General features: G+C 39.6%; 2 protein-coding genes across 3 annotated transcripts; both read right to left on the minus strand.

Moving 5' to 3' along the window:
• Positions 1–1182: 1182 nt before the first annotated feature.
• Positions 1183–23395, minus strand: wizb (WIZ zinc finger b). Its single transcript, XM_057346043.1, has 17 exons — positions 23102–23395; positions 22187–22341; positions 21770–21947; positions 21419–21503; positions 21150–21283; positions 19639–21051; positions 12978–13415; positions 12514–12849; positions 8941–9081; positions 8290–8841; positions 7696–8145; positions 6836–7336; positions 6218–6745; positions 5143–5354; positions 4683–4974; positions 4450–4612; positions 1183–4130 (listed from the first exon to the last, which is right to left on the minus strand). The coding sequence occupies exons 2-17, from the start codon at positions 22289–22291 to the stop codon at positions 3833–3835; spliced, it is 5826 nt and encodes a 1941-aa protein (XP_057202026.1). The 5' UTR covers positions 22292–22341; positions 23102–23395; the 3' UTR covers positions 1183–3832.
• A 488-nt stretch (positions 23396–23883) lies between these two features.
• On the minus strand, positions 23884–27225 carry pglyrp6 (peptidoglycan recognition protein 6). Of its 2 annotated transcripts, XM_057347048.1 has the most exons (5): positions 27115–27225; positions 25330–26154; positions 25030–25240; positions 24591–24885; positions 23884–24488 (listed from the first exon to the last, which is right to left on the minus strand). In XM_057347048.1, exons 2-5 carry the CDS (start codon positions 26135–26137, stop codon positions 24474–24476), a joined length of 1329 nt encoding a protein of 442 aa, XP_057203031.1. In that variant the 5' UTR covers positions 26138–26154; positions 27115–27225; the 3' UTR covers positions 23884–24473. The 2 variants fall into 2 exon arrangements, with proteins under 2 accessions (XP_057203031.1, XP_057203030.1); XM_057347047.1 differs by lacking the exon at positions 27115–27225 and having other exon boundaries at positions 25330–27079.
• Between the last annotated feature and the right edge of the window lie 85 nt (positions 27226–27310).

A 27310-nucleotide genomic window follows, 5' to 3' on the forward strand; every position in this document is an offset into this window, starting at 1 on the left:
TGAATAAAATTTCTGATAAATTTATATATTTCATATAATGCCACCAAATCTGTGGCCCCCCTGGATCCATCTTGGGGCTCACATAGTTCTCATATTAATACACATACACGCCGATTGCCAAACACAGACGTATGACTTAGTGACGACACAGGGATCCAGAATTATAAAAAACTTTCCGAAACAGGTTGGAGTGCTGGGGGAGTGTATCAAGTACAGAAATACAACGTCATACGTCCAACTCGTTTTTTAACAAGTTGCATGTTAAGCATGAGAAGCCAGCACGTTCAACAGTGTAAAGAAGTGAGGATGCATGACATAGCATGATACATGATCTTAATAGAAACCGTATGGTACATTGACATCTAGCGGTTGAGTTTGGTATCGCAGTCTAAATTTAAAATATCGGAGAGGCACGTTTAGCCAAGTAACGGTTCTTTTCGGTAACTTCGGCTTGTTATGAGAAATAATCTACAGGCACTTTGTTGTTTGTGAACGTGTACCGGAAGTTAAGGGCAGTCCAAGAACGCGTGCATGCGCAGTAACGTTTGTTTATGTTGTCACGTTGAAACCGTCTATAGTGAAAATAATATTTTTCTACTACTGAAAAAAGGTTTTCATTCAACCAATTAAAACATTTTAGTGTAAGGATTCACATATATATTTGATAACTTAAACAAATGAAAATGAAAAAAAAAGTTATTTATTTTTCATTGGCTCAAGTTATAAAATATTTTTAACCGAAAGTGGTTCTTCTACATGGCATCGCTGTAAATTATCTTTAGAAGCGTTTAAGAGTAAAAAAGAATTAAGTCACAATTACTGTGCATTATGTTTACACAGTAACTACCACATACATGTACCACCTTACAATTAATGAAGACGTTTGGTAGTAGTATTTTTTTCTGTGCTACTTTTAAACACATCTCCAGGAATAAAAAAAGAATTAGCTGCAAGTTTTTAGCTGTGCACTCAAGTTCAGAAACAATAGGAATACCAATCATTATTTAGACTTCAAGACTTCTAACTTGATTGCAAAATAAGTGCTGAGCTAAATTTATATGGGACCAGGTCCGATTATGTTATGCTCAGTGACTCAATGGTGCCCTCTTCTGGTAGATGGCAGCAATGCCTATAAATGGGAACAAATTGAATGTGAGTGTTTAAAATGTTAGTCTCTAAACATTAGAGATTTATTTGTTATATATGAGTTTGGAAAATTCTACATGAATTGAATTGCAATAACTTCTGGTAATTGTTAAACAGGATAAAGTATTACACGAAAGTGTCACGTGTTTCAGACCCCATACAGAAACTTGGTACCCATCACATTTACTTAACCAGCTGTTCAGTTTTCTATTTACACCTTCATACTGTTCACAACTTTTAAGCTATTGCTGATAATGCAAAGGGACGTCAAATATGAATGCGTTATTGTAAATCCTGTGTAAACAAGAAATGATGAGCACCACTCGCCAACAGTTCAGATCACATTTAATGATTTTCAGTCATGAGCACATTCATATAAACCTTTTTTCTATGGTTGCGCTCTGGTCAGCTTCCACGGCGACTCTCGCTTTTAGTCACAAAAAGTCGCCTTACACACACAAATACTTAACCAGACTTTAGTCTAAACCAGCTGAAGATCTTTAAGAGAACTTCTACCATCAGCTGTTAAACACGAGCCAACTGGGCAACAGTCAAAACGTCCCAACTAACAAATACCACAAATTCAGAATGTACACAGCAGTCGCATGTAAGACACTTTTTTAGAGTCCTGGCAGGACTTGACCAGTTTCCCTATTGAACCATCTTCTAAAGTCCATTTCTTATGCGTTCGTGAGCACCGATGTAGTTTGTCTTAGAAGAGAAACCGATGGAATAAAAATAAAACATTGATCTATTACATCGTAACTGGAATTAAAGAAACGCACAGCTCAATAAAAAATACACAGCATTAATAAAGATCCAAATAAATTCACAACGATCAAGATCACATCTGAAGTGTTAAACTGGTAATATCGTAGTTTTGTTTTCTTGTCTATACATACGTTAGGTTATGATAATAATCAATATTCCTTCTGGAATACACAAAGCCTAACAGTCAACGTTGTGAAAGTTACAACAAACATCCACAGTTTTAAGCTCATGGATTGGTCTGTTGTCGCTTCCATGTGCACATGTAGAAATTTGACAAAGCAGTCGTATGTTTGAAAGGCAGTCGTCTGATTTGTGGTAAAATGTCAATTTTTTGGCCAACCAGAACACTACAGAACTCAACAAAAAGTGCCTCAGTTTTATTTTATTTTATTTCAATAAACTTTAACGCAAAAAGCTGTTGCTAGTGTCGAACAACATAACTGCTAACAAAAAAACGGCATGGAATCATCCGTCTCAACTAGTTAGTAAACTAACACCGTTTCTACACCGGAAGCGGCAAAAGACAACAGAACCTGTTATAATTTTGTTTGATGCGGCGCAGCTCGACATCCCATTAGAACAAGCCGTGTGTCCGGTGTAGACACGGTGTAAAGCTATTGAGACAAGCTCAATCCGAGGCAAACAGACTCTTTGGCACATTCTGTGACTGGCAAATTTATACACCACTGGGGTTTTTGTAATCCTTTTTTGCCCACAAAAATGTCTTCAAGAATATGTCTTGCCGGTTAAGACACATAAGACAAAAAAACACATGGGAAATCAGAACTTTGCACTTTGTACTAACTCGGATTCGGTAACAGAAACATACAGGAGGTGAAACAAGCAAACATTCCCTAATTCATTCGTTACAGATAAAAGTGCATTGACTTGTTAACTCTGGAGAAACATTCAAAGTGATGTAGTGTAGAAAAAACAGCATTCAGCTTAACCACACATTAATGTTGGATCACTAGAACGCCACAAAACAAAATACTTTTAGTATTTAGCAATACGTTCAGTCCTAAACCTCTTAGGCCCTTCGGAGGCAAATTCTTAGAAAGCTTTAACAAGCAGGCGTTTTTAGACAGCTGTCTCAGCTGTTTCATTTGGACATTTGAAATTAGCAAAAAGCTGGAACTGGAGCAATCCAAGGTCAGATTCATCAAAGCATCATGCAAAACTTGCTTTGCGTTAAAACTAGCTATGTGCAAACACGCTACAAAACAATGTGCTGTACGAAATGGTAACGAAGGCATAAATCTCATCGACTACAAATGTTGGTCATGTGCGAAAACGATACGTATAACTCAATGTGCTTAGCTTATTTCAATATTTAGCAGCAACTGGTTTTAGTCGAATCTGATTGTTGAATTAAAGAGTCAAGAATCCGTCATAGACTGTGGCCTTCGAGAATATGCTAGAAAACGGGGCTGTTTTGACCTGAAAGCTATCTGTCATACAATCACTTTGACTAAATGCAAAAAAGAAATTGTATGGGCCAAACGCCTTTAAGTGCTATATAGTTAATACAATCTATAATATGAGTTTAACATTGTGCCGATTGATTGCAATTCTTTGATTTGTCGACATTTTATCAAATGTTCTGCTTTGGGCATGGGGCGTCTGCTTTTCTAGACATCACATTACACGGTGACCTTTCGCTTCTGATGCTTAAGAGCCAAAAGACAGATGAGAGCTGCCATGGCAACAGACCTACCTCATGTCTGTATCTGTCAGTAAAGACGCCTGTAATGTAGGTCAGGTTAAGTGGGTCGGTATGGGAGATTTCAAATCTCTCCTTTTGATCAAAGACAGGAATATTCACGGATGAGTAACGGTCTGTACAGGAACCAAACAGACGGCAAGGGATATGATCGCTGTTGATGATACGTGTACACTGTATGTGGAAGGGACACTAATTAGCGGGGGAGGAAAGCGGCTCTGCTGTGGTTTGCAGTGCTGCGCTAGCCACAGGGGGCGCTGATGAGGCATGGGTTGGGGAGGGTGTAAGTATGGAGGCCGGTGTGGGCATGGCCGGGGTGGCAGTGAAAGTTGTGGTTGTAGTGGAGGTGGCGGCTGGGGGTTCAGGAGCGGAAGTGTCGTTCACGGGCGGGTCGGTCTTGTTGTAGTTGAGATTGAGGATGTGCTGCTGTAAGTGCCTGATCCAGTCTTCCTGTACCGAGAGCGGCCCGTGAAACTCCACGTCACAGAACCTGAAAGAAATGAGTGATCTAGTTTTGCAAACACATCTGTAGAAAGTCTCAAACTACACTAAATACAATATTATAATCTGTATCAAATGTTTTAATATGTTTATGCTAATTTCTGTTATTAGCTAAGCCACATAACATCAAGCTCCGTTGACATTCAGGTCTTGCACGAGGTTTTTCTTAAGCTCTATTAGTTTGGCACATGGATTTGCTCCTTATGTTGCGCTTTCCAAATACAAGTTTACATCAGTTATGATGCTGCCTATGTAGGGCAGCAGACTGCAAGGCAGCTCACTAGGTCAAATACGCAAGAAACACTCACCGGCACTTGAGCGAGTAAATTTTACCCACGAGTGTAACCAGTGGCGTGGATGGGGGCTTTGGCACAAGGGAAGGTACAGTACTGGAGCGAGGTTTTGGAGGACCGCTCTCTCTTTCTCCGCCGTCAGCATGCGACGGGTGTTTAGGTGGCCGTCTCTCAAATCCTAAAGCGGAGAGGTAGGTTAAGTTTGTAAGATTAAATATAATTAGGGAGAAGGCAAGTTGTGTTCTGACCTCGTGGTACGCGCACGTTGAGTTCACTATGTGCCACCTGTGTGTGTGGAAGTGTGTTATTGGAATGACGACCGTCAGGCTGTGGAATCAGTCCCTGCTGAGAGGAACTCGCACTCCTGCTTTTTGCTTCGGTCGCCCTTATTGACAAACCCCAGGAAGAGCTGTTGGCATCCCGCCCCATTGCTCGCTTTTGGGGCATCTTGAGAGATGCCCACTTGGACACTGAAGGCTTGTGGGAAACTGGAGTCGTAGGGTCAGAATCACGGGACGGCAGAAGAGCAGAATTGCACCTCTGCAAAGATTTTATAATCGTACAATTATTGTTTTAAATTGACGTCCCCACTTGAATTATCAGTTTAAAATCTAATTGAAACATACTCAAGAAATGATGTTGTGTAAAACTTTTAAACTGATGTTTAATGACTGGCATGCATTCACAATGTTGCATTAGATGTCATGCCTTCTTTTGGGTGTAACGGGCTCCTTGCGCGTAACTCTGCTGCATCTCTGCTGCCTTCTGTGGCCGACTGCGGATCCAGGCGCTCAGCGTCTCGATAGGCGAACCATTGACACACCACTCTGTCACCCCAAACTGCCGCAGATGTGCTCGCGCGTGACTGGCCAGAGCCTTTCGGTTCTCAAAGTAGAACCCACAGAGTTCACAACTGGCATCTAAATAATAAACCAACAACATGATGAATCCATATTGTTCTTTTGACCTGGGTTTTCAACTGGGTCCGAAGACCCTTGGGGCCAGAAGGGAGTGACACGTGGAAAGTCAAAAGGATAAAAAAAAAGTAAAATATGCTTAAATAAAAATAAATATTGGGGTTCAAATAAATAACGAAACAAGTTACTGTAGATCCAAATAAACATTCAAACGTGCTTAAAATAACAAAAATGTTCATTAATATGTATACAAGAGATTGAATGGAACTAAGTAAAAAACACATAAATTATTAAATTATATAAAAAAATTAATAATAATAATCATCTAAATGTAAAATAATATAATAACAAAATCTAGTATTTAAAATACACATAAAAAATAAATACAAAATTATGATTAAAATTAAGTAATTGACTACATAAATAATTAATATATTTAACAGTGCATTACAGTAGTGAGAAAAATATATATATCATGTAACTTTTATATAATGTAACTAAAATAATGACTAATTTTAGATATATAAAATTATTTTTTAAATGCATAAATTGTGTTTTTTAAAAGATGTCTTTTTAAATTTTAGGATTGGGATTCCTCACATAAGGATGCTCATACTTGGGTGTCCATGGCATCTAAAAGATTCGACTATGCTTTAGACTGTCGTAGACTCTTCTGTACTGTAACCAATTTGATTGTAATGGAAACTGCTACAGAACTCAAAATCTGGACTTTTTTTATAGATGTGAGAGTTATACTTTTGTAAACATCACAGCAGTAAAAACAATCGTCCAGTTATTGGAAACAGATTTCAAGCAATGTCATAGACAGAAACCAAATAAGGATTCATCCAAAAACAGACGCTTACCCATGTGGACTATCCCATGCTTCTCTGCAGAGACTTTACTCTTAAAGGAAAAGTCCTGCGGGGGAGGCGAGAAGTTTTTAGATTGGATAGGCAGTGACTTCTCTCCTGACACTCTCTCCTCCACCAGCATCTTCTTCTTTAGAGGAGTCATCGCAAATAACCTGGCCACAGGTAGGGTGGGGGACAAGCTCACGGATCCAAGGCCGTGCTTATGGAGGCGCGAACCGGAGTGGAGAAGGTTGAGGGGGGATTTGCGGGAAAGCGCAGGGGAAAGATAGTTAAATGAAACCCTGCCATCCTGTCCCGGTTCCTCTTTGATGCCCAAGATGACAGACGCAGGGGTGGTTCCCTGCCTCCTCATAACCTCCCACAACGTATCAATGGGAGAGCCGTTCACGGACCACTCTGTGATACCCATGTGCCTGAGGTGCGATCGGGCGTGGCTCGAGAGGCCTTTGCGGTTCTCGAAGAATTCGCCACAGAATTCACATCGGATGTCACGGGAAGGTTCCTTCTCCTGGGTCATGACTGTAGGTGGAAAGACGGAGAGAGGCAAAAATTATTTAGTGAGAAAAAATGTATTCTGTTATTTGTTAAGCTCTCAAATCAGCAACTTACCAAAGTTGATTGGATAAACATCGGAACTGTTTGAACCGGAATGTTGTGGCTCCGGGCTGTAACCTTTATTTACACCCATATCTGACCCTTTCACGGTCACTTCTACAAGTTCAGGCTCTGGTTTTGGTTTAACCATTTCCACTGCTGGGGAAGAACTGGTTTTGGATGTCGAAGGAGACATTTTTCGGATGGTAGGCTGGTCCTGGCTTGGTGATTGAGGGAAGTGGTAAGGCAGACGCCCGAGAATGTTTCCAGTTGGGGAAGAGGAATGGAGAGCGTGCCGAGCGACCGGAGAGGAGGGGGACTTGGTGGATTTAAGAGGCGTGATGGACGGTAGACCTCGACGGACTATAATCTCTCGTAGCGTGTCGATAGGAGAACCGTTGACGGACCATTCGGTGATGCCAAGCTGGCGCAGGTGGGAACGGGCGTGGCTGGAGAGACCTTTGCGGTTCTCAAAAAGTTCTCCACAGAATTCGCAGCTCACGTCTTTCGTTGGCTCTGGTGGACGCATGAAGAGAAACGACCATCATAAGCTTGTTGACCATGGGTTAAATACAGCTTCAAGGGATAGTTCACCCAAAAATAAAAATTATTTTATCATTTACTCACCCTCAAACCTGTTTCTTTCTGCAGAACGCAAAAGAAGATATGATTTGAAATGATAAGAATGTTGGTAACCAAACAGCACTGGCCCCTACTGACATCCATTGTGTGAACACAAAACCACTGAGACATTTCTTTGTGTGTATGATATCTTTGTGTGTGTGACGACACAAATTTTTATTTTTGGGTGAACTCTCCCTTTAACATAGTGAGGACGCAATTTACAAAATGCAAGAAAACCAAAATGTTGTTACCTAAAGGGAAGGGCATCGCATCTCCGCCACAGAAACGAAGAACCTGAATAGAGGAAGGTTTCAGCTTCTTTGCAGGGGGGCCTAACAGGTGTGCAGACGGCGAGGTAGCTTTGGGGCCGATGTTGGTCTTCATTGGAGTCGTTTTGAATAGGATAAGACTAGAGGCGAGAGGCATTTTAGCGGAAGAGGTGGAGGGTAAAGTGGAAGCCACGCTGGTCTTCTGAGACCTCAGGTCTCCAGGTGCATCCGAGAGAAAAGAATTAGCTTTGTGCTTAAAGTCATCCGTCAGGATGAAGCGGTTGAGTAAGTCGATGGGGGAGCCTTTGGATTCCGAGTACTCGATTCCGAAATGGCGCAAGTGGGCCCGAGCGTGACTTGAGAGGCCCTTCCGTGTTTCGAACCAAGCACCACACAACTGGCAAATAATGTCTTTGGAGTCCATCTCCATTGCTAGAAAAGAGAAAGTCAACAAAATAAAACGATTGTCCAATAAATATCTTAAAAGTTTAATCTAACATGAGGGGGAAATAAAAGCAACAGTCACAAATATGCCACCCAGCCAGCCATCACTTTTAACCATAAATGTTTTCTTACTTAGATTCAAAGGTGCATCCGTGTCTTGCGGTGCCCAAAACGGTTTGTTGGGACTGGAGAAATTCGTGGCTTGGTTCTTTCCCAATGTTTTGTGTTCCTGGGATCGCAGCGGGGAAGATGCAGGAAGCAGGGAAGAGATGGGAGCTTTTCTCAGCACGGGGGAAGGCGAGCGCGACTTTACAAATGGAGATGAGGACAAAGAGCCGGCCGCAGAGGAAGCGGCTGGGGAAGAGGAAACTTTAACAGAAGGTCGCGCGCAGAACGAGACGGTGGGCTTGTTTTCCTCTTCGGTTTCAATATCTTTTGTAGGGCTGGATATAGTCAGGGTATGATGCTGGGGCGTCTTAAGTGATGCCATGAATGGAGGAGTACCAGTGAAACGTGCATCCGTGGCACGTTCTTTAGCGATCTGGCGGAGGAGGTCGATAGGCGCCCCACTGTTCTCTGCCATACCGATGCCTAGCTGGCGGAGGTGAGAGCGTGCATGGCTAGACAAACCACGACGTGTCTCGAAGGTAGCGCCACAAAATTCACATTTCAATAAGCTGGAGGCTAGAAGAAAGCAAGACAAAAGTGGTTGAGTACAATACAGTAGAATGAAGTGTGGTGGACAAGGAGGTAATCTGACAGGTGAAATGTAATTCATTTTACCCATAGTGTCTGTCTCTTTGGATTCAGGACTCTGTTCCTCAAAGAACAGAGTTTTTTCTCTTGGACTTGTGGCCAACTTATCTGTAAGGGGTATTTTGGCATCCTCTTCTTCGTCGTTGTCATCCTCCACCTCCTCACCACCTGAATAGACAGGAAAATAATGTAATTATACTTCAGATTCTTGTACAACCAGAAAAGGCTTGAAATAATTGTTTACCAAGATGTTTTCTAGCTGGTTTTATATCTCACGCTTATGCACAAAAGACACAATAATGTTAAATCCTTCAGTGCTTTATAAGCTGAGAATGTATTAAATAAAGGTCTGCTGCTTAACCCAAGCCTGACGGGATATGACAGGTCACAGGTCAGTTTTTCAGGTATATCTTTTTGTGTCACGGTTAATTCTGTCCTTAATGATTATTAGATTTCTCATTTTTATGTTAAATAAGTTCTGCACACACATTTCATTTATAAGACAGCACAAAAGCATTGTAAATGAGAATCTGTTTCTGGGACTTTCAAAGAAAATAAGTCTTGACGAGAGCTTAGTCATAAAATTTCACATGAACACCAGGTTGGGTTTCTTTTACGGGCCGGGTTCAGACCCTTATGATTTAACTATAGCAATAATTGTTTTTTTGTTTTTTATTGGTTGTAAAACCACAGTAAACACAAATTTACTGTGATCTCATCCCAATACCATATTTCATTCATGGTGTTTGTAGTAAAACTGTGAATATACAAAAGGTAATCAAACAAAAAAATGACTAATATTCCAACGGGAAAGCCTACTACTGCTCAATTCAGAAAAAAATATTTTAAAAAATGTCATCATCACTTTGAAGAAATAAAGTTTCGGTAACACTTTACCGCAAGTTGTATTTGTTAATGCATTCGCGAACATTAAATAACAATGACCAACTCAATAGCCAGTGTTGGGTGTAACTAGTTAAGTAATTAGTTACTGTAATTTAATTACTTTTCCCTTGAAAAAGTAAAGTAAGGGATTACTGTTATTTTTTCTGTAATTTAATTAGTTACTTCGGATGTAATTAAACTAAATTCTTTGTGTAATATGTGTGTGCAATAGTGGAACTGACATCAAAATTCAAAGTCTAACTTTAAAATCCTTGCTTTAATGTATAATTCTCAAATTTGTAATACTTTGGTCAGTTAATAATACTACTTTATGTAGTTTAATATTATTTATTTTAATGAATTAAATAAGCCGTTTCATGTCTATCCTTCAATCACTTAACTAATCAAGGTTGATGTAGGATATAGAAAGTAATTAGTAACTAAATACTTTTTGGAGAGAGTAATTTGTACAGTAATCTAATTACACTATTGAATATGTAATTATTAACTAGTAATTAATTACTTTTTCAGAGTAACTTACCCAACACTGTCAATAGCATTGTATTTTTTATCTTAGTTCATGTTAATTTCAGCATTTAATAAAACATTTTAAAATCAAAAATTGTATCTGTTAACATTAAAGCACTAACATGAACAAGTGTGTTTGCATTGCAATGCTTGAAAAATAGTTTATGTTTTACTAATGTCAACAAATGCAACTTCATTGTAAAGTGTTACAAAATTAACAGTAAGAATTAAACGCTAAATGCAAGCAAAATCCCTCCTAATAACAGGATCTGAAGACGCTACAAAATAAATAAACAAGCATCAATCATACCGAGCCATACATAATGAGTTTCATTCTTTAAAAGCAACAGGATCTACAGTTTAACCAAATCAAACACCGAACACTTGAAACAAGAGCTTCTCTTGCTTCTCTGAATAATATGCCTAAAAAGACAACTTTGCCAACTTAGTTCTTTATTTCCCCTTCGGGTAATTTCAGGAAATGTACAACACACATGTAACGTTAGCACAGAGGTTGTTTTCTTCAATGCTGGCCTTGATCCTGTCAGCATATTCAATATCATAAGCTTTGAATGCGTCTGCTGCTGTGGGCGTTTCTCTTCTGTCATCCGATCTGTCTTAGACACAATTCTCGCTCCATCAGCCCTTTTTCTCCTCAGAGAATGAAATCTCCCTTTAATACTTGTAATCATACATTGAGAAGAAAACGACATGGACTGAGTTAAACACGAAAATGCTCCGTCTGATAACTTGTTCGACACAAACAGACGACGTAAATAGCAATGCATATCTTGCGAAAAGAATTTAAAATAAAGAAAATGACAGCACGCGCGCACGCACGAAAAACAAGAAAAAAGCGCCGGCGCGATCCAACATCAAAACGCTTCCTCAAGTAAAATGGCGAAGCCTAATTTGGGTGATCGTAAGACATAAATGACATCAAAAAATAACCGTCAATTTGACAGCGCGTTTATTAAAGTATCAAAATGTCACGTAGCTTTACTTCACAAAGTGCAAAGTCCTCAGCGTTTGACGGAACTCGTCGTCAGACGTGCACTCTGTGACTGGACCATCTGAGACCATTTTGCTGGCATCTGTGATTTAAAGCGCGCAAGGGATGTGACAGGGGCTTGTCTTAAATGTTAAAACGATCGCGCCCCATGCAAGCTTTAAAAGTGGGAAAGCCCGGTGCACATGCAGATCTCATGCATCCCCATGCACGGCGCGGAAGTGCATGCACTCACCATTCAGCGGCCGCAACGCATCGGACTTACAGCACCTACAGTCCGACAATTTTTCCGCTATTGTTTGTGTCTGCGGGAAGGTGGGAGCAGCCATTTTGCCCCGCACACATGCGCTAACGCACAGAGGCGTGACGAACCGAATAAAGGCGGAGACTGGGCTAAATATTAAAATACCTGACCTCAATTACATTAATGCACACGAGTTGATCTGCATCATGTAAAGGACTTGAAAACCACTTTTACAACTGCCCCTGGCTGGATTTATGACCACAAAGCAGGGGATGTAACGTAAATGTACTTCTTGTTTTATTGGCAGGTAAGAAAAGTATGAGTACGCAATATCTTCTTAACGTAAGAACACTGTGTTTTCCAGAAAAAAGTAAATAAATATTGCTTTCAGAAAATACTTGAAACGGTCCAAAAATCTGAGTCCGCTATTGAATTCTGCATTAGGCTTGTTATCATTTCAAGTGTTCCCTGGGGTGTCAAACCTATGACCTTCTCTTCCAGTTGAGCTACAGTTGATTTTTTTTAAGAAATGTCAGAAATTATTACTCATACTTTAGTCTTAAATAAAAGAACCTTTTTGCAGCATGAACTCAAGCATGTCGTGAACGTCATGCTGCAAACTTGATTCATGAAAGTTTGTGCAAACATGATTTGTAATGACGGCGAGATCAAAAGCAGTCACAATTTTTTAGGTACCATGTCCAACAGATTAATATTTATTTATTTATTCATTTTACCGTACCTTTTCCATTAAAAAAAATATTTAGTGATTTCTCAGTCTTTTGTATTTGATCTCGTTCCACTGTCTCATTTAACATATACAAAAAGGATATTATTTATTTTCTATAGTCCATTATCAAATAACAACTACCAAAAAACGTAACATGGCTCATAATTTTAACTTTCAACATCTTTGACAAATCAATCCACTTACCCTCCTCTGCTTCATTCATATTGTGCGGAGACTCAGAGGAGTCAGTGATGGACTTTGTGGTCACATTCTCCTCATGTTTCTCATCATGTTCGTCATCGGAGTTTTCATCTTGGCTTGACTGAAGTGTATGAGACGGTGTAGGCAGAACAAGATTTGGATGCTTGGCAAAGAGCTCCCGGAGGATATTAATAGGGGAAGCTGTGACTTCCCAGTTGGTGATTCCGAAGTCTCGGAGATGGGCACGGGCGTGACTGGAAAGACCAGCCCGGGTGTCGAAGCCAGCGCTGCAGAACTCACATCTCATTACACTGAAGGTTGAGGGATCAAAGTTGGCAACTAGAGGTAAGGAGGGGGGAAACGACAAAACAATGTTATGGAACCGAACTGTAGTGAAAGACTGACACGTTAAACAATTGCAAAAACATCATTAACAGTAATCCACCTTCATTTACTTGTGCCCTCACCTTTTTTCTTCTTCTTTTGGTATGAGAATTTCTTCTCAATGGCATTGACCTCTTCTGGCGAGATGAAGTGCCTAACATTGTAGCTCACACCTACACGGTTCAGGTGACCTCTAATATGATTGGCTAGTCCAATGCCATTGTGGAACCGATCGGGGCAATAAGGGCACTTTCTTTCCACACTTTTTGACAATCCCTCACCATCTTCATCATCCTCCTCCGTCAATACACCAAAAAGACAATTAACAACATCATCATCATCTTCATCATCATCTCCCTCTAGTTTAGTGGCAACCAGCAGGCCTTTCTCACACTTGCCCCCGCTATACGATTTGTCTTTGTTGAGTTTGGGTTCATCCTCGGGGGGATCAAGCTTTTTGCTGCTCTGCTTTGGTGACAGGGAGGCTTGGAGATCCACAGCATTGGCAGGTGGCTTCTTTCCTGAGGGTCAAAAACATATATGAACCAATGAGAACTTTATTATTCCATGTCAAGGTGGTCAATCGTGGTCCTGATAACACTCTTTAACAATATTAACAGTAAATTCACACCAATTTTTTGCATGATTTTGTGGCCAAAAACAGACAACACGTATACAATTTCAAGTTTAATTTTCCTGGCTGCAACCTTTAAAGGTCTCTGTGGCTCACCCATCACCATGTTGTATGAGAGGGGAGTTTGGTGATCAGAGCTGTCAGACTCTATGAGGACGAGGGGCAACTTGTTTCTGAGCTGGGCCTGTGACCCCTGAAGCAGCCCCAGTCTCTCTGCTGCCCCCCGGAGGCTGGCCGTAAACCTGCTCTTCAGATGCAAGGCTGGGGCAGGCCCCTCCACAGGGTCTGCAGGAGGAGGGACCAGGTTCAGATAGGGATGAAACCTGGGAATTCAGTGCCAGGCATGGCTCATTTGTGCTTTCTGGAATTTTAAGTCTGGGCACTTGCTTCCCTCCCAAGTATTGGTCCTTGCTGACTTTGGCCACTTATTAAGCATCACAGCGAAAAAGTTTTTTAAAGGAAAAAAAATGTTGATTAGAAGGGGGTGTTCCCAATACTTTTGTCCATATAACGAGTTTTTCCCATTGAGGAGGGTATTACACTACACTTAAGTTCATCCCAAAATCAAATTTGTGTGATTTTTTTACTCACCCACATGACGTTAAACATGTTTTGAGACCTCCCGGCGTCTTCGGAGCACAAATAAAGATATTTAGGTGACGTCCGAGAGATTTGCAGGCCTCATCATAGACATCATGGTTATAGTTGTTGTCAAGGTCCAGAAAAGTACAAAAGACATTGTTAAATTGGTCCATCCACTCATAGTGGCTCAATTGAATTTTTTTGAAGCAACGAGAATTCTTTATGTGCAATAACAAACCAAAATAACGACTTTAATCGATATATTCTCCTCTGTCGCGTCAGTCTATGGTGCGCGTTCACGAGAACACTTTGACGCATGCGCATTCGGTTGGGCAAAAAAGTGCAAGTCTTCCTCAATATCGAAATCATCAGACATTTTGCGAAGATCAGCTTATAAACAGCGTGCGTCATCTTGTAAACACAGAGTTGCGCTTCCGTGTTGTCAGTCAGAATGCTGGCGTCTGCCCCCACCGAATGCGCATGCGTCAAAGTGCTCTCGTGAACGTGCACCATAGACTGACATGACAAGAGGAGAATGTATATCGATTAAAGTATGGAGCGAAAATTGTGCCTAAACTTAACAAACAAATCCAGCGTTTTGCAAACAAACGCAACCTTTTTTGCAAAAGAAACTAAACTCTGAAACAAACAGAAAGCGTTTTACAAATACATAATGCAATTCGAGAGAAAATGCAAAGGTGTAACATGTAAATGTACTGTGTTTAAGTCTCACCTTTTTATGAGATTCTCTCAGCTTGATTTTCTCACAAATGTGACCGTGCAGATTTTCTCACAAATGCATGTGCAACAGCAGGTGGTGCTATTGAGAATTAGTTTCTATAGGAAGAAGCCATGAACATTACCTTGAGTGCCACCCTTGCCAGTGCCAGAAACTAAATTAATTTCATTCATCAAGTTTCATTCAGTTAGTCTCATGAAATTTATTGAAACTGTTAATAATAATCAGTTGCTGTTTTTAATAATATATAATGAATTATGCATTGGTTTTAATATACAAATAACATACAACAAACTGGATGCATTTGCAATGTTGTCACCCCTTCCACCCCATCTCATTGTCTCGTTCTTGTTTCCCAACTGATTACGTTCACAAAACAAACTACTTTTTCAAGGATACTTTCTTATAAGGGAATTTTGACATAATTTTTTGTTTATATCAGGGCTTGCTCTAGGCATGGGCAGGGGTGGGCTGAATCCCCCTAAACATCTGTCTTGCCCACCCAATGAGAATCAAAAAATAACACCAAAAATTGTTGTATTTTCTATTGGCTGAAAGCAACGTCACTCTTCACTTCACTGCTCTGGCTTTAGTTTGTAACAGAGAAGCATGCTACATGCTACAGGTGGAAGCAAAATACTGTGCAAAGGAATTTTAGACGCACTGCACATATGTAAAATTAAGCATGTCAAATTAATTGTGCAGTAAAATCAGATTCATTTCTTCGTTTTTGCGGTCTTATTTTGTGCTGTTAACAAACAGCTATTATTTGCTTGCAATATATAGGCTAGATTTTAACCTATTGACTTTCAGTAATGACTGAAAGCTCCATCTTCCAAAGCTCCCGCTTCAGAAATAAATCTGTTTCTCTCCATCTCAAACACCCCAATTCACTCTGCAGGTGGTAGCGAAACAATGTGCAAAATAGTTCAGTTTAGGTGCGATGCGCGCTCACGATACCACATAAAAAACAGCAGACACGATGTAAAGTTCATTGTGCAGTGTAATCAGATTAATTCATTCAATTCATTAAAAGAAATTAAACAGAAATCAGTGATCGTTCAGTGATGGGGAATGTTCTTAGCCTGCTTTATTTTGTAGGCTTCTATTTATGTCCAGTTTACATAACCGCTTTATTTAAGGTGTAAAACATCAATGAAATGTTGTCTGTTTTTTATATTTATATAAAAATAAATCATTTAAATCCTGCATGTATTGCAGTCATATAGTGCAGTGTTTGTTGAATTCCAACAAAAGCAAACCTCAAGAGTGACTGAGCACGATAACAAACTAATTAAAAAAAATCTGGGTTATTTCATAAAACATTTTTTTACGTTTTCTAACGTTTTCTTAGTTTTGTGTTGCTTAAAACTAAATATGAACTTGTTTTTGCTGTGTTTCCGTTTTAAAAATGCAGATCATCTTTTCTGTTTTCACCTGTTTTCACCAGTTTTCACCCTTTTTCTCCAAATAAATAAAAATAAATTATATGAAATTTGGGAGAAATGTTGTCAAAAGTTCACAGAAATAAACAAAAACGATCATTTTACCAAATCACATTCTTATCAGAAAAAGAGGAAAATACTTTTTAAATGGACTCTTAATTTTGTCTGCAGCTATACTGTCTGTGCGGTTGGGGTATATCCCCACCCAGGATATCTGCTAGTCCACACTTCTGCACCTGGCAGGAACCGGGCCTGATTTATATTTATTTATATTTTTATGTAAATTTTTTGTAAGATTTCAGTATAGTATTTTGCGCTCTTTCTGAGATGTGACTCGGTTTTTAGTGATTTTTCTGCATGAAAGTTGCACTGATACATATGTTTGACTTTTATACATAACAACTCATAGATAAAAAGTATTTAACATTATGTCTAAACACTATGGCATTAAAGTAGAGAGCTTTCTAGGCTATAAAAGATGGAAAAGCAAATAAATCGTCGTGGTAGTTGTTTCAGTCAGTCGTCGGCTTTGTTTGGTTGCCATTAGCCTATTTAGGTTTAAAATGAATGCTGCTATTTTTTTGGCTATTTCAAGCTATTTGGGCAATTTTTGCAATAAAATAAACCAGCACAAAAAAACAGTAATATAAATCTAAGTCAAACAATTGAACTATCTGCTGTTTTGGGAGAAGTTGCATAACTGAGAAAATCTGTACGGTCACATTTGTGAGAAAATCTGTACGGTCACATTTGTGAGAAAATCTGCACGGTCACATTTGTGAGAAAATCAAGCTGAGAGAATCTCATAAAAAGGTGAGACTTAAACACAGTACATTTATATGTTACACCTTTGCATTTTCTCTCGAATTGCATTATGTATTTGTAAAACGCTTTCTGTTTGTTTCAGAGTTTAGTTTCTTTTGCAAAAAAGGTTGCGTTTGTTTGCAAAACGCTGGATTTGTTTGTTAAGTTTAGGCACAATTTTCGCTCCATATTAAAGTCGCTATTTTGGTTTGTTTTTCGCACATAAAGCTTTCTCGTCGCTTCAAAAAAATTTAATTGAGCCACTTTGAGCGGAAGGACCAATTTAACGATGTCTTTTGTACTTTTCTGGACCTTGACAAGACAACAACTATAACCATTATGTCTATGAGGAGGCCTGGAAATCTCTCAGATGTCACCTAAATATCTTTATTTGTGCTCCGAAGACGCCGGGAGGTCACAAAACATGTTTAACGTCATGTGGGTGAGCAAAAAAATCACACAAATTTGATTTTGGGATGAACTTACCCTTTAAATGTCATTGACGACTAAACAGACACATCACGATAACACAATCATGACACATACACATGCATCACAACACTAAAGACTAGGATTGTAACAATATCAAAATCTCACTGTACAATAATACCTCGGTATAGCGTCCACGGTATGGTATTTATGGCAATATTTAAAATGACAAATGATCACTTGGAAATGTGCCATAAGCATACTCTTTTCTTTATCCTCTAATCATAACTGTTGCTTACAGGTATGAGTTATAGTATGAGATGGGTCAAACGACCTAAAAATCCCTTTTATAAAATAAAATAACTGCACCAGATGGACCTTGACAAAGGTAACATCTATTGTTTTTCTAACATTCTCTATGTTAGAGCCGGAAAACCTATCGTTTCATACAGTCATGTGACCACAGTAATATTGAGACAATTTTGCTATTGCGATATTGTTACATCCCTACTGAAGACACACAGGTTTGTATTTATTCAGATATAGACTGCATGAAAATAGGATCATAAGTATTTGTTATGGTTAACAACACTATTAATTAATTTATTAACACTATATCTGAACTAGTCTGCAATATGGTGCAAATTCTCTAGATGAAGTATTCTTGTCTTGTGTGTAAATGTTTCAAAGTATAGACCACTTTGCAAAATGTCAACACAAGTCCAGAACAAGGTTATTATCGTATACTTAATATATTAAAACATTTCTATTAAAATCAAAGAAAGTATAGGCCTAAATATTATTTTAAAAACTTAAACTACGTTGTAAATGAAAAGTAGGAATGTTACCAGAGCAATAAACTAATAAAAAATATATGTTAAAGCCGAGGCACTAAAATTACTAACTGAAAATAAATTAAAACCATACTAAAACTGAAAAAAAATGTAACTTAGGGTGTGTTAATATATGCCATGTTTGGTTCGATTAAACCGAACTCTGGTGCGATTGCTCTAGTGCGATTTATTTGTGTATAAGTGTGAACACTGCCGCCCGAACCCTGGGGCGCACCAAACAAGCCGACCGAGAACCATCTTTTCAGCACTTTCAAACCAACTCTGGTGCGGTTCGATTGAAATATGAACGCAACACGGACCAAAGGCATCGAACCGAACCAAAAACAGGAAGTAATAACAGTATACGACACGAAAACCAAGTGATATTTGGTAATATAAAAGGAGTGTTTATTAGACATGTGCTTGCGCATGTAATGGAGGAATTCCTGGCGCCGTTTTGACTGCTTTAAACACTTCATGAGGTCTTCGCGAGTTACCGGCTTGCTAAAAATACCCTCATATGCGCAGACATACACCGAGCATGTATAACCCAGCACACAGCATTGTTTTGGATGTCCAGTAAGTTCCGTTTTTGAAGATAAATCATAAAAGCTGTCCAATCACGTTGCAACTTGACACGTAAGCTGTTAGGTTCGATATCTTTAGGTTCGCTGTTAAAATGCCAAGCGAACCAGGACCACATTTATATTTTTATTTTTTGGTGCGGACCAAAATAACCGAACTATAAATATGAACGCACCCTTATATAGCAATATAAAAAAACAAATATTGAAATGATAAAAGCAAATATGGTTAACTAAAATTAATTTTAAAAAAATAGAACCAAATTCAAAACATGAATTAAAACTACTATAAAACTGAAAACAAACTATAATAACTCTGGGCCAGAAGTTGTAGTTGATTTTTTTACTTGCATGTATAATTACATCTTAAAGATATTAATTTAACAATTTGATTTGGTTGTAAAAATGTTTTGTTGGTTTTATTTTGTTTAAACATTTGTGTAGTGTTTCACTGAAACAGAAAGTTAGTTTGGACTAGCTTGGTTTATGTCTTCCAAAGTGATCTATACGTGTAGTTAAGTGTTTGCTACAGATCTGTGTTAGCATTCATTGACACACAAACATATTTTGCAGAAACTTAAATCCAAATGCAAGATATAGTTTCTATCACTGTGTCTTTTCCTTGGGAACCCATAAACATACTGCTAGCACAACACTCTGGTGCTGGTTTTATTATGTCCTGCTATGGTCTCACCTGTTTTGGAGCCTTGTTTTAGATCATGATCAGGTTCCGGTATCTGGTTCTGGTTCTCTTCGGTCTCGTTTGAGATTTGAACCTGTTGAGTCTGGTTGGACTTGGGATCCAGTCTTGTGCTTGCCCTCGTGCGCCCCAGCCTACCCCTCGCAGCCCGGGCCGAGCACTTGTTTACTATGCTCTTGAACGCCAAGTCCCTACGCCGTGGAGCGGCATTTTTGCAAGGATTTTGAGGCGAGGACATGAGAGGCTGTTGGACGTTCTCCTCCACAGGTTCAGCCACTGCTGGCTTTTCTGTTTGGCTTTCTTCTTGGCTTTCGCCGACTGTTTCCAGATGCGTGGTTTCTTTGTCAGGACTCTGCTCTCCTTGAGTCGAGGGATTTAGTGGGACTTGTGAAGGGCTAGGTTGCGTTTTTGTTTTCTTCGAAGCTCGAATGGGGTACCTCTTGCCAAAAAGTGAGACCAGAGTTGTCGCATCGTCCCCCGAAGACTGACCCTGTCCTTTTTTGCAGGACCTCTGCTGGAAACGAGGCGACGTGCGATATACGCCGGCCCTTTTTCTAGTGTTGTGCGTCTTGGCATGGTCTGCAAGCTCTTGTGGCACGTCACAGCTAAAGCTGCATTTCAGACACACGAGTCGGCCCGAGCCGACCTCTGGTGACGCTTCGGTGACCATATCGGATGTTTTACTGCAACTAGCTTGCTCCGCCTCTCGTGTTTCCCTCTCGTTTAATTTCCCAATCTCCTCCAGGATTTTCCGGCGTGATTCCTCATGGCATCTTTGATGATCTAGCAGTGGTACCTGGTCCGCAAACTCCAGACCGCACTCTACGCATTCAAATCCGCTTTTAGTAGGATGTCCACTCCAAGACTCTTTCTCTCCGCATTGCCATTTCTTCCCAGGCTCGCCTTGACCGTGTTCTCGCATATGTTCCCGTAGATGGTCTCGTTTTTTGAAGTAAATGCTACACTCCACACATGTGAAAATCTCATGGCCACCCAGATGGCTCACAACTGACTTCTGCCTTTTCTGTACCTTCTTTTCCTTTCCCCGGTTCAACTCCAACATCCCTCCCTCGACATCTGTGATCTTCGTGAGCTCTTTTGCTCCTGAAGGTTTCCCCCTGGCCCTTCTGCCGGCTCCTGTTGTACGATGCCAATTCCCCAGTCCAGAGAAAGGTCTCAGTATGGCCCGCTTTTTCCTCCGCCGTTGGATGAAGGTGCAGTGCGCCCAAGGTCCGGGTGGTGGGCTCTCGGGCTCAGAGTCACCTGGGAAGGTATATACGTCTGGCTCTTTGGTACTCGCCTTTACCAGCCCCTTCTGGTTATGCTTTCTCAGGCTATCTTCTTTCGTTTTTTGGCATCTGTCTTTGGGTATAACATCGGGCAAATGGCTCACTTTGTCTTGTTCAACTGTAAGGGAACAGAGAAAGGTTTCAATTCATTTTTATGTGTTGGTGACATTGATGTATTCATGCTTTGAGACTGTTATGCATTTATTACTATTTTACTTTTTTCTGTATGTTTCTGTGAGTCTGCAGTTGTTGGATTCCTGTGTGTTACATCATCATCTTCCAGGGCGAAAGGTACGATCTTGGCATGAAATAAGTGCTCCTCAGGTTCCTGGCAAAGATCAATGTCAAGTCTGCAAACAGGAATTAAGATTGAAAGTTTGATTATAGCCGGATATACACTATATACCCAACTTAAATATACACCACCTCGAATGTACCTTTTCAATAAATTGATTCTTCAATATAACTGTACACTTTCATCTCACCTGCTTTGCTGTTGTCCAGAAGTTGGACTTCCTGGGCTGTGAGCAGCCAGACCATGAGGGTTAGAAAAGTGCTGAAGTTCTTCCTCTGACATATATCACAGGAATCCACACAGGAACACAAACAATATACGCATGACTTAACAGGAAGCCTTTGACTCACAGTTATATTTACAGCGTGTAGACAAACAATTACCATAAATGTTGTTCACATAGACGCATGTCACAGTACAACCACAAAAAAATTCAGAATGAGACTTTTTGCAAATGCTCGATTCGAGTCGCTCTCACTGTCTTATGATTAAGACACACGTGTATTTTTTATAGACACAGATGAACCGAAGAGACAATTACCGTCCAAGATTTCCTTCTCCGAGTCAGAATCCCAAGTGAGAGACGAAGGGAACGATGACGACCGCAGGCTTCTCTGTTCATTCCCACACGGCTCCAGTGTGGGGAACAAGCATTTTGGACTTTCGGGATCTCCGCTGCCATCATCCCTCTCCAGAATGGCGCTGTGAGATAACCCTCCCTGTGAGTTCAGAGGGTTAAAACAAGCCCAACAATTACACAGTTCTGTTTAAAAGAGAAATAAAATGTTGCGAGATTCTTACACCATTGAAAACGGTATCACAGTGTTATCTGTTACACTCATATAGTTTATGAAAATGTTTTCAGTGTCCACTGGAAAGCTGAATCTTTACTTTTATTGTTAAATAAACATATTGAGAAAATTGAGTTAGGAATGTCTTCCTGGGGTCTTATTTGTACCAGTAAGGTGTAGTTGAGTAAGGAGCTTGATGTTGACGGCGCCGCTCCTGGGTCGGACAACAGATCTAGGGGGTCCCGGATCGAGAGGTCATCTTCAGGCTCCATGGTCCCTTGATGCACTGGTCTGGGCACAGCTGTTGTCCACCTCTCCTCGCCTACATTGGGAAGAGAAAATCTGTTTCTGCTGTGAAACACAAAAGCTATTTTGAGAAATGTCTCTGTGGTTTTGTGTTCATATAATGGAAGTCAATGGGGGCCAGTGTTGTTTGGTTACCAACGTTCTGCATTAGACAGAAAGTCATACAGGTTTGGAATGACATGAAAGTGAGTAAAAAAATAATAATTTTGGTTTAACTATTGATTTGATATTGATAAAGAACCATGAACATCCACAGAAACTTTCTGTTGCACAAAAGGAAGTGGACATTTTTGTACAAGCGATAAAAAGGTAAAAAAAATATTTAAGAACTGCTGACTGAAAGAACCAAAATGTTTCTCTGGCATCGCTACAAAGAATCTTTTAAGCACCTTTATTTTTAAAAGTGTATACTTTACTGCACTAAAAATAGCACAAGAGCTAAGAGATGCATTGCATTTATATTCCTAACTGGATCTAATTTTAATGGTGCATTTAAAAAACGTGCAACATTCCTCTGCAGTTGAAACTCCAACTGGTATTTCTAACGTTGTTTATTAGAATTGTTTTTTATTTATTTTTGACTATAATTGAGGCGTTTTTGCCTGTATTTAAATGCCACAGCCTTGTGGATGAAAATAGGCTGCGTTTAAAAGCCGCTCGTCTATCCAGAGTTGGCATGCGCCTTGACATGTTACGACTTCATCTTCTCACAGATGACATGCGTGACATGTGAACGTCTGTTTGGATGCGCGCGCTACGGATGGTGTAACACTCACGGAAAGCGGCCTGTATTTGGGATCTTCTGCGTCCAATCACATCTCTCTCACTCCGTGTCCTGTATGATTTCAAGTGGCATGAACACACCGCCGCTTATAGTGCATGTGTGCGTCCCGGAGCGTCGCACGCGTCCCTCGAGGGCACCGGGGAAAGCATATATGGTTGGTTAACGGTGAAGACCGTTTTTGCTCACTAAACACCGGACTCCATGTTGTTAGTTTCAGGGGGATGGTGACGTTGATGGGGAGGGGAAAGGAGTTTATATATCGGCGACGGTGTAACTCTTTCACAGCAGGTCGCGAGCCGAACGCCACCGGATCTTTTACCGTGTAATGACGCGGCTGCGACGCACGCTGCGCGAGAATGGAGGTAGCGTGAGAGAATGTAGACAAAATTTAAATAATCTTAAAATACAAAACACAGTAAATTAACAAACATTAATAAATTAGTGTCACCGAATTTACGAGGATAAAAAATTTAAACCTTAACAGTAAAAAGGAAGAATAAATTAGGTTAACATTATTAATTTCAAGACAAATTAAAACGTTCTGGCCTCAAAAATAAATGTTTGGGTGTTTATGACTATTGTTTATATCGACTAATAAAGATCAGTCAAATTATTGTTTTTTTAAATTATATTATAAATTTGTATTATCATAATATTACTAGAAGAAGTTTTACATTGTTAACTTTGTTTGGAAATTAGTGGCTGGAAAAAAATCTCTCTTTACACCATCATATATCAAAAAATAATTATGACAGAGTTGATGAAATATGCATTTATTATGAGCGAGCGATACATGTATGTCCTCAGTACACATATATAATGATTATCTTGCTCGTAACCAGTGTTGGGTAAGTTACTTTGAAAAAGTAATTAATTACTAGTTACTAATTACATATTCAATAGTGCAGTTAGATTACTGTACAAATTACTCTCTCCAAAAGGTATTTAGTTACTTATTACTAATTACTTTCTATATCCTATATCAACCTCGATTAGTTAAGTGATTGAAGGATAGACATGAAACGGCTTATTTAATTCATTCAAATAAATAATATTAAACTACATAAAGTAGTATTATTAACTGACCAAAGTATTACAAATGTGAGAATTATACATTAAAGCAAGGATTTTAAAGTTAGACTTTGAATTTTGATGTCAGTTCCACTATTGCACACACATATTACACAAAGGATTTAGTTTAATTACATCAGAAGTAACTGTAATTAAATTACAGAAAAATAAGAGTAATCCCTTACTTTACTTTTTCAAGGGGAAAGTAATTAAATTACAGTAACTAATTACTTAGTAACTAGTTATACCCAACACTGCTAGTAACCAATCACTGTTGCCCTTTGATTGGGTCATCAAGGTAAGTAGCTCTGTAAAACAAAAACACATACACAGATGCCTTTAGATACTCGGATAAGAGCCTAATAAAAATATTTTCGTCGAATAAGTCTAACAAATGTTTTCTCTTATGCCTTGTAATGCTCCCAGCTCTGGATTTCCTGATACAGGGTGTTTCCCGGGCATTCTGTGCTTACAGCTTGCCTGTGCCCATATAAGGAATAAGAAGAGCTCAGTCCTCCTGCGTCCACAGCGCACTTTGTGAAGTCGTATCTCACCATATCCATGGCACTTTTTACCGGGAGGCTGGAAGTATAATCGCCTATGAAAGAGACGCCGTAGCCTTTGGAGTTGTACCCTTTGGTGTGGGCACCAACCCAATTCCAGCCGCGACCTTCGTACAGGTTTCCATCAGAACCTGCAACAAAACTGCACGGGACAGTGACCATGAAACTAAAAATGCAGTTGTGTACACAAACAGTTTAAAGAGCAATATGTTGCAGAATGACAAACATGTTATCTAATAGGTTATTCGGTCAATTTTAAACAAAAAACCGTGACGACATTCCTTACCTGTATCCAATATCATCCCATCCATTGGTTTGCTGGTGAAACTTCTGCATCGAGCGCATATCGCTAGCGCATTGCTCGAAGGTGATGCAAGGTTTGGAGGGTTCGTACGTGTGGTGGATGAACAGGTAGGGAACAGGGAGAGACAGGTAGGTAGGGGATCCGATGTACGCTGCTGCACCCCACTGAGACCTCATAATGATGTTGGGACAGACTGTTGGAAAGACGTAAAAAGATTAAATACGAAAGTACACATCTGCTGACAGATTTAAGATGTTTTTTTTGTAAATCTAAAGTTGTTACCTGCATACAAATAGGCAAATTTCTCAAAGCCCTCATGCATGACAGCATCCAGTGTCTTCCTGTCCGAGTTTTTGTAAAATCCCAGATGATTAGTTAATGCATCCGCTACTTGGTTTTTAAGCGAAGAGAAGCGGAGAAGCGTTCTGAAGTTTATCCTTCGCTTTTGGCTAATCAGACGGGGTGCGGTGTCCAGTCCAGCAAGGTCTAACTTGTGACTGTAGTAACTCTTCAACAAGTTGCTTAGTGATATCTCAAGATGGTTAAATTTGGCAACTTCTGACCCGAGAATGGTCCCATCTATGCCTCCAGTTAACAAAGCGTCGGTGGCCAAGGAAGGCAAACCGGAGAGTGTGTACACCTTCGGGGATTTAATGCTATCCCAGAAACCCTTACTGCCCAGAGGAACACTGGTTTGCTCATTTTGGGCGTGATGTAGAAAAGAAGCAGCCAGGTTCTCAGTCAAGGTCAAGGGGTACAAGCCTGGGATCAGATTTTTGGTGGTGGATTGTAGACCAGCTTCAAGTCCCAGTAGCATTGGGGCTAAAGCAACATTTGAACCATCTAAGGTGAGAACCACACCTTCCTCTTCACCAAACTTTGATACCTTGTGATGAACGACCTCGGAAACGTATGCAGCGACTGATGGTTTCATTGCAAGGTTATGTGCATCGCTTTCATCACCAAGGTAGTTCTCGATCAAGTTGGTTTGGAAGCCAACAGTCTTGCGGATACCCTTCACCACTTCAAGCATTGAAAGCCCAGGATTCTCATTTTCAATACTCTCGACAGCTTTGATGAAGCCATTCATGTTCCTTGTGATGGTGGCTAATGCAAGATGTACAAAAAGGATAAAGAAATTCAAAACAGTACAAATTTTAAGTAGAGATGCACCGATATATCGGCCAATAACAGGTATCGGCTGATAAAAGCATTTTTTCACACTATTGTCTGTTTGCCGACATCTTAAAAACAGCCGATGATCAGGGCCGATATGTACTGTCAATCAAAAGAGGACAGGAAAATTAAATAAATGTATATAGAAAATGTTAAGAAACATCACCAGTTTGATGTTCAATAATAGTCATTATATGAATTAATGACATTCAGAAAGTTAAAAAATATTCATTTAATCTTCAGAATCGGCAGACATCACTTTGAATAATCGGCTAACGGTATTGGTGGAGAAATTTTCTAAAGGTGCATCTCTAATTTTAAGTCAACCACAGTATTATTAAGTAACATCATTAAATATCTGAAATTCATATACTTACTCTGTATTAACAACCCAGCCACATTCCTCACACAAAACAAAGATTTAGAATATAATACATGTCGTATTAACTATTTTGTGGTGGGGTTTTTTTTCAGATTGATATCACTATTCACCAGAATAACATGATTGAGCATTAAATCTATTACTTACCATCAGTACGGCAACTGGCTGAAACCATCAGCAAGGAAACAAATAATCCCCAGCGAGAATTCATAAGGACAGAGGCAACTGACTATTTTCTGTTCACTTTGGGTGGTTTTGTATGCTACTGTATCTTATATGCACAAATACGCGCTACTATTTGCGTAAGAACATGCTGATAAACAGGCATTATATAAACTGTCTATTATAAAGGTTATTTTAGGTGTGAGAATGTGACAGGTGTTTCCAACATGTCTCAAACCTTAAAGTATTTTTGGTTAAACCAATGACAAACTAAGCAAGATGCAGTGTTGTTTCAATCAAAGGTTAAACTACTTTAGGTATGTTAAAATGTTCATATTTGAACCTACCACAAAACAGTTGCTGTAATGCATAATGCTTCTGTTTTGGGCTGTCTTGATATCAACACAACTTTCTAGAGTTTAAACACAAAACACTCATTCATCAAAATGGTTCAATTTGTCAACGCTGAATGAAAACCACATGAAACCACCTTCTTTTCTACACAACCTTTAAAATATGTTTAATTCGAACAGAATAAGACTT

This window comes from Triplophysa rosa, linkage group LG11 (genome assembly GCF_024868665.1).
Source record: "Triplophysa rosa linkage group LG11, Trosa_1v2, whole genome shotgun sequence".
Taxonomy (NCBI): Eukaryota; Metazoa; Chordata; class Actinopteri; order Cypriniformes; family Nemacheilidae; genus Triplophysa; species Triplophysa rosa.

Bases quoted from the DNA above. Each gene is read 5' to 3' on its own strand.
- pglyrp6 (XM_057347048.1), bottom strand. From the start codon at position 26,137: ATGAATGGCTTCATCAAAGCTGTCGAGAGTATTGAAAATGAGAATCCT. The intron at 25,241-25,329 runs GTAACAACTTTA...TCTTTCCAACAG, and splicing joins ATTTGCCTATTTGTATGCAG to TCTGTCCCAACATCATTATG. The intron at 24,886-25,029 runs GTAAGGAATGTC...TGTCCCGTGCAG, and splicing joins TGGGATGATATTGGATACAG to TTTTGTTGCAGGTTCTGATG.
- wizb (XM_057346043.1), bottom strand. From the start codon at position 22,291: ATGGAGCCTGAAGATGACCTCTCGATCCGGGACCCCCTAGATCTGTTG. The intron at 21,504-21,769 runs GTAATTGTCTCT...GATATATGTCAG, and splicing joins GGAGAAGGAAATCTTGGACG to AGGAAGAACTTCAGCACTTT. The intron at 21,284-21,418 runs GTGAGATGAAAG...TCCTGTTTGCAG, and splicing joins TCTGGACAACAGCAAAGCAG to ACTTGACATTGATCTTTGCC.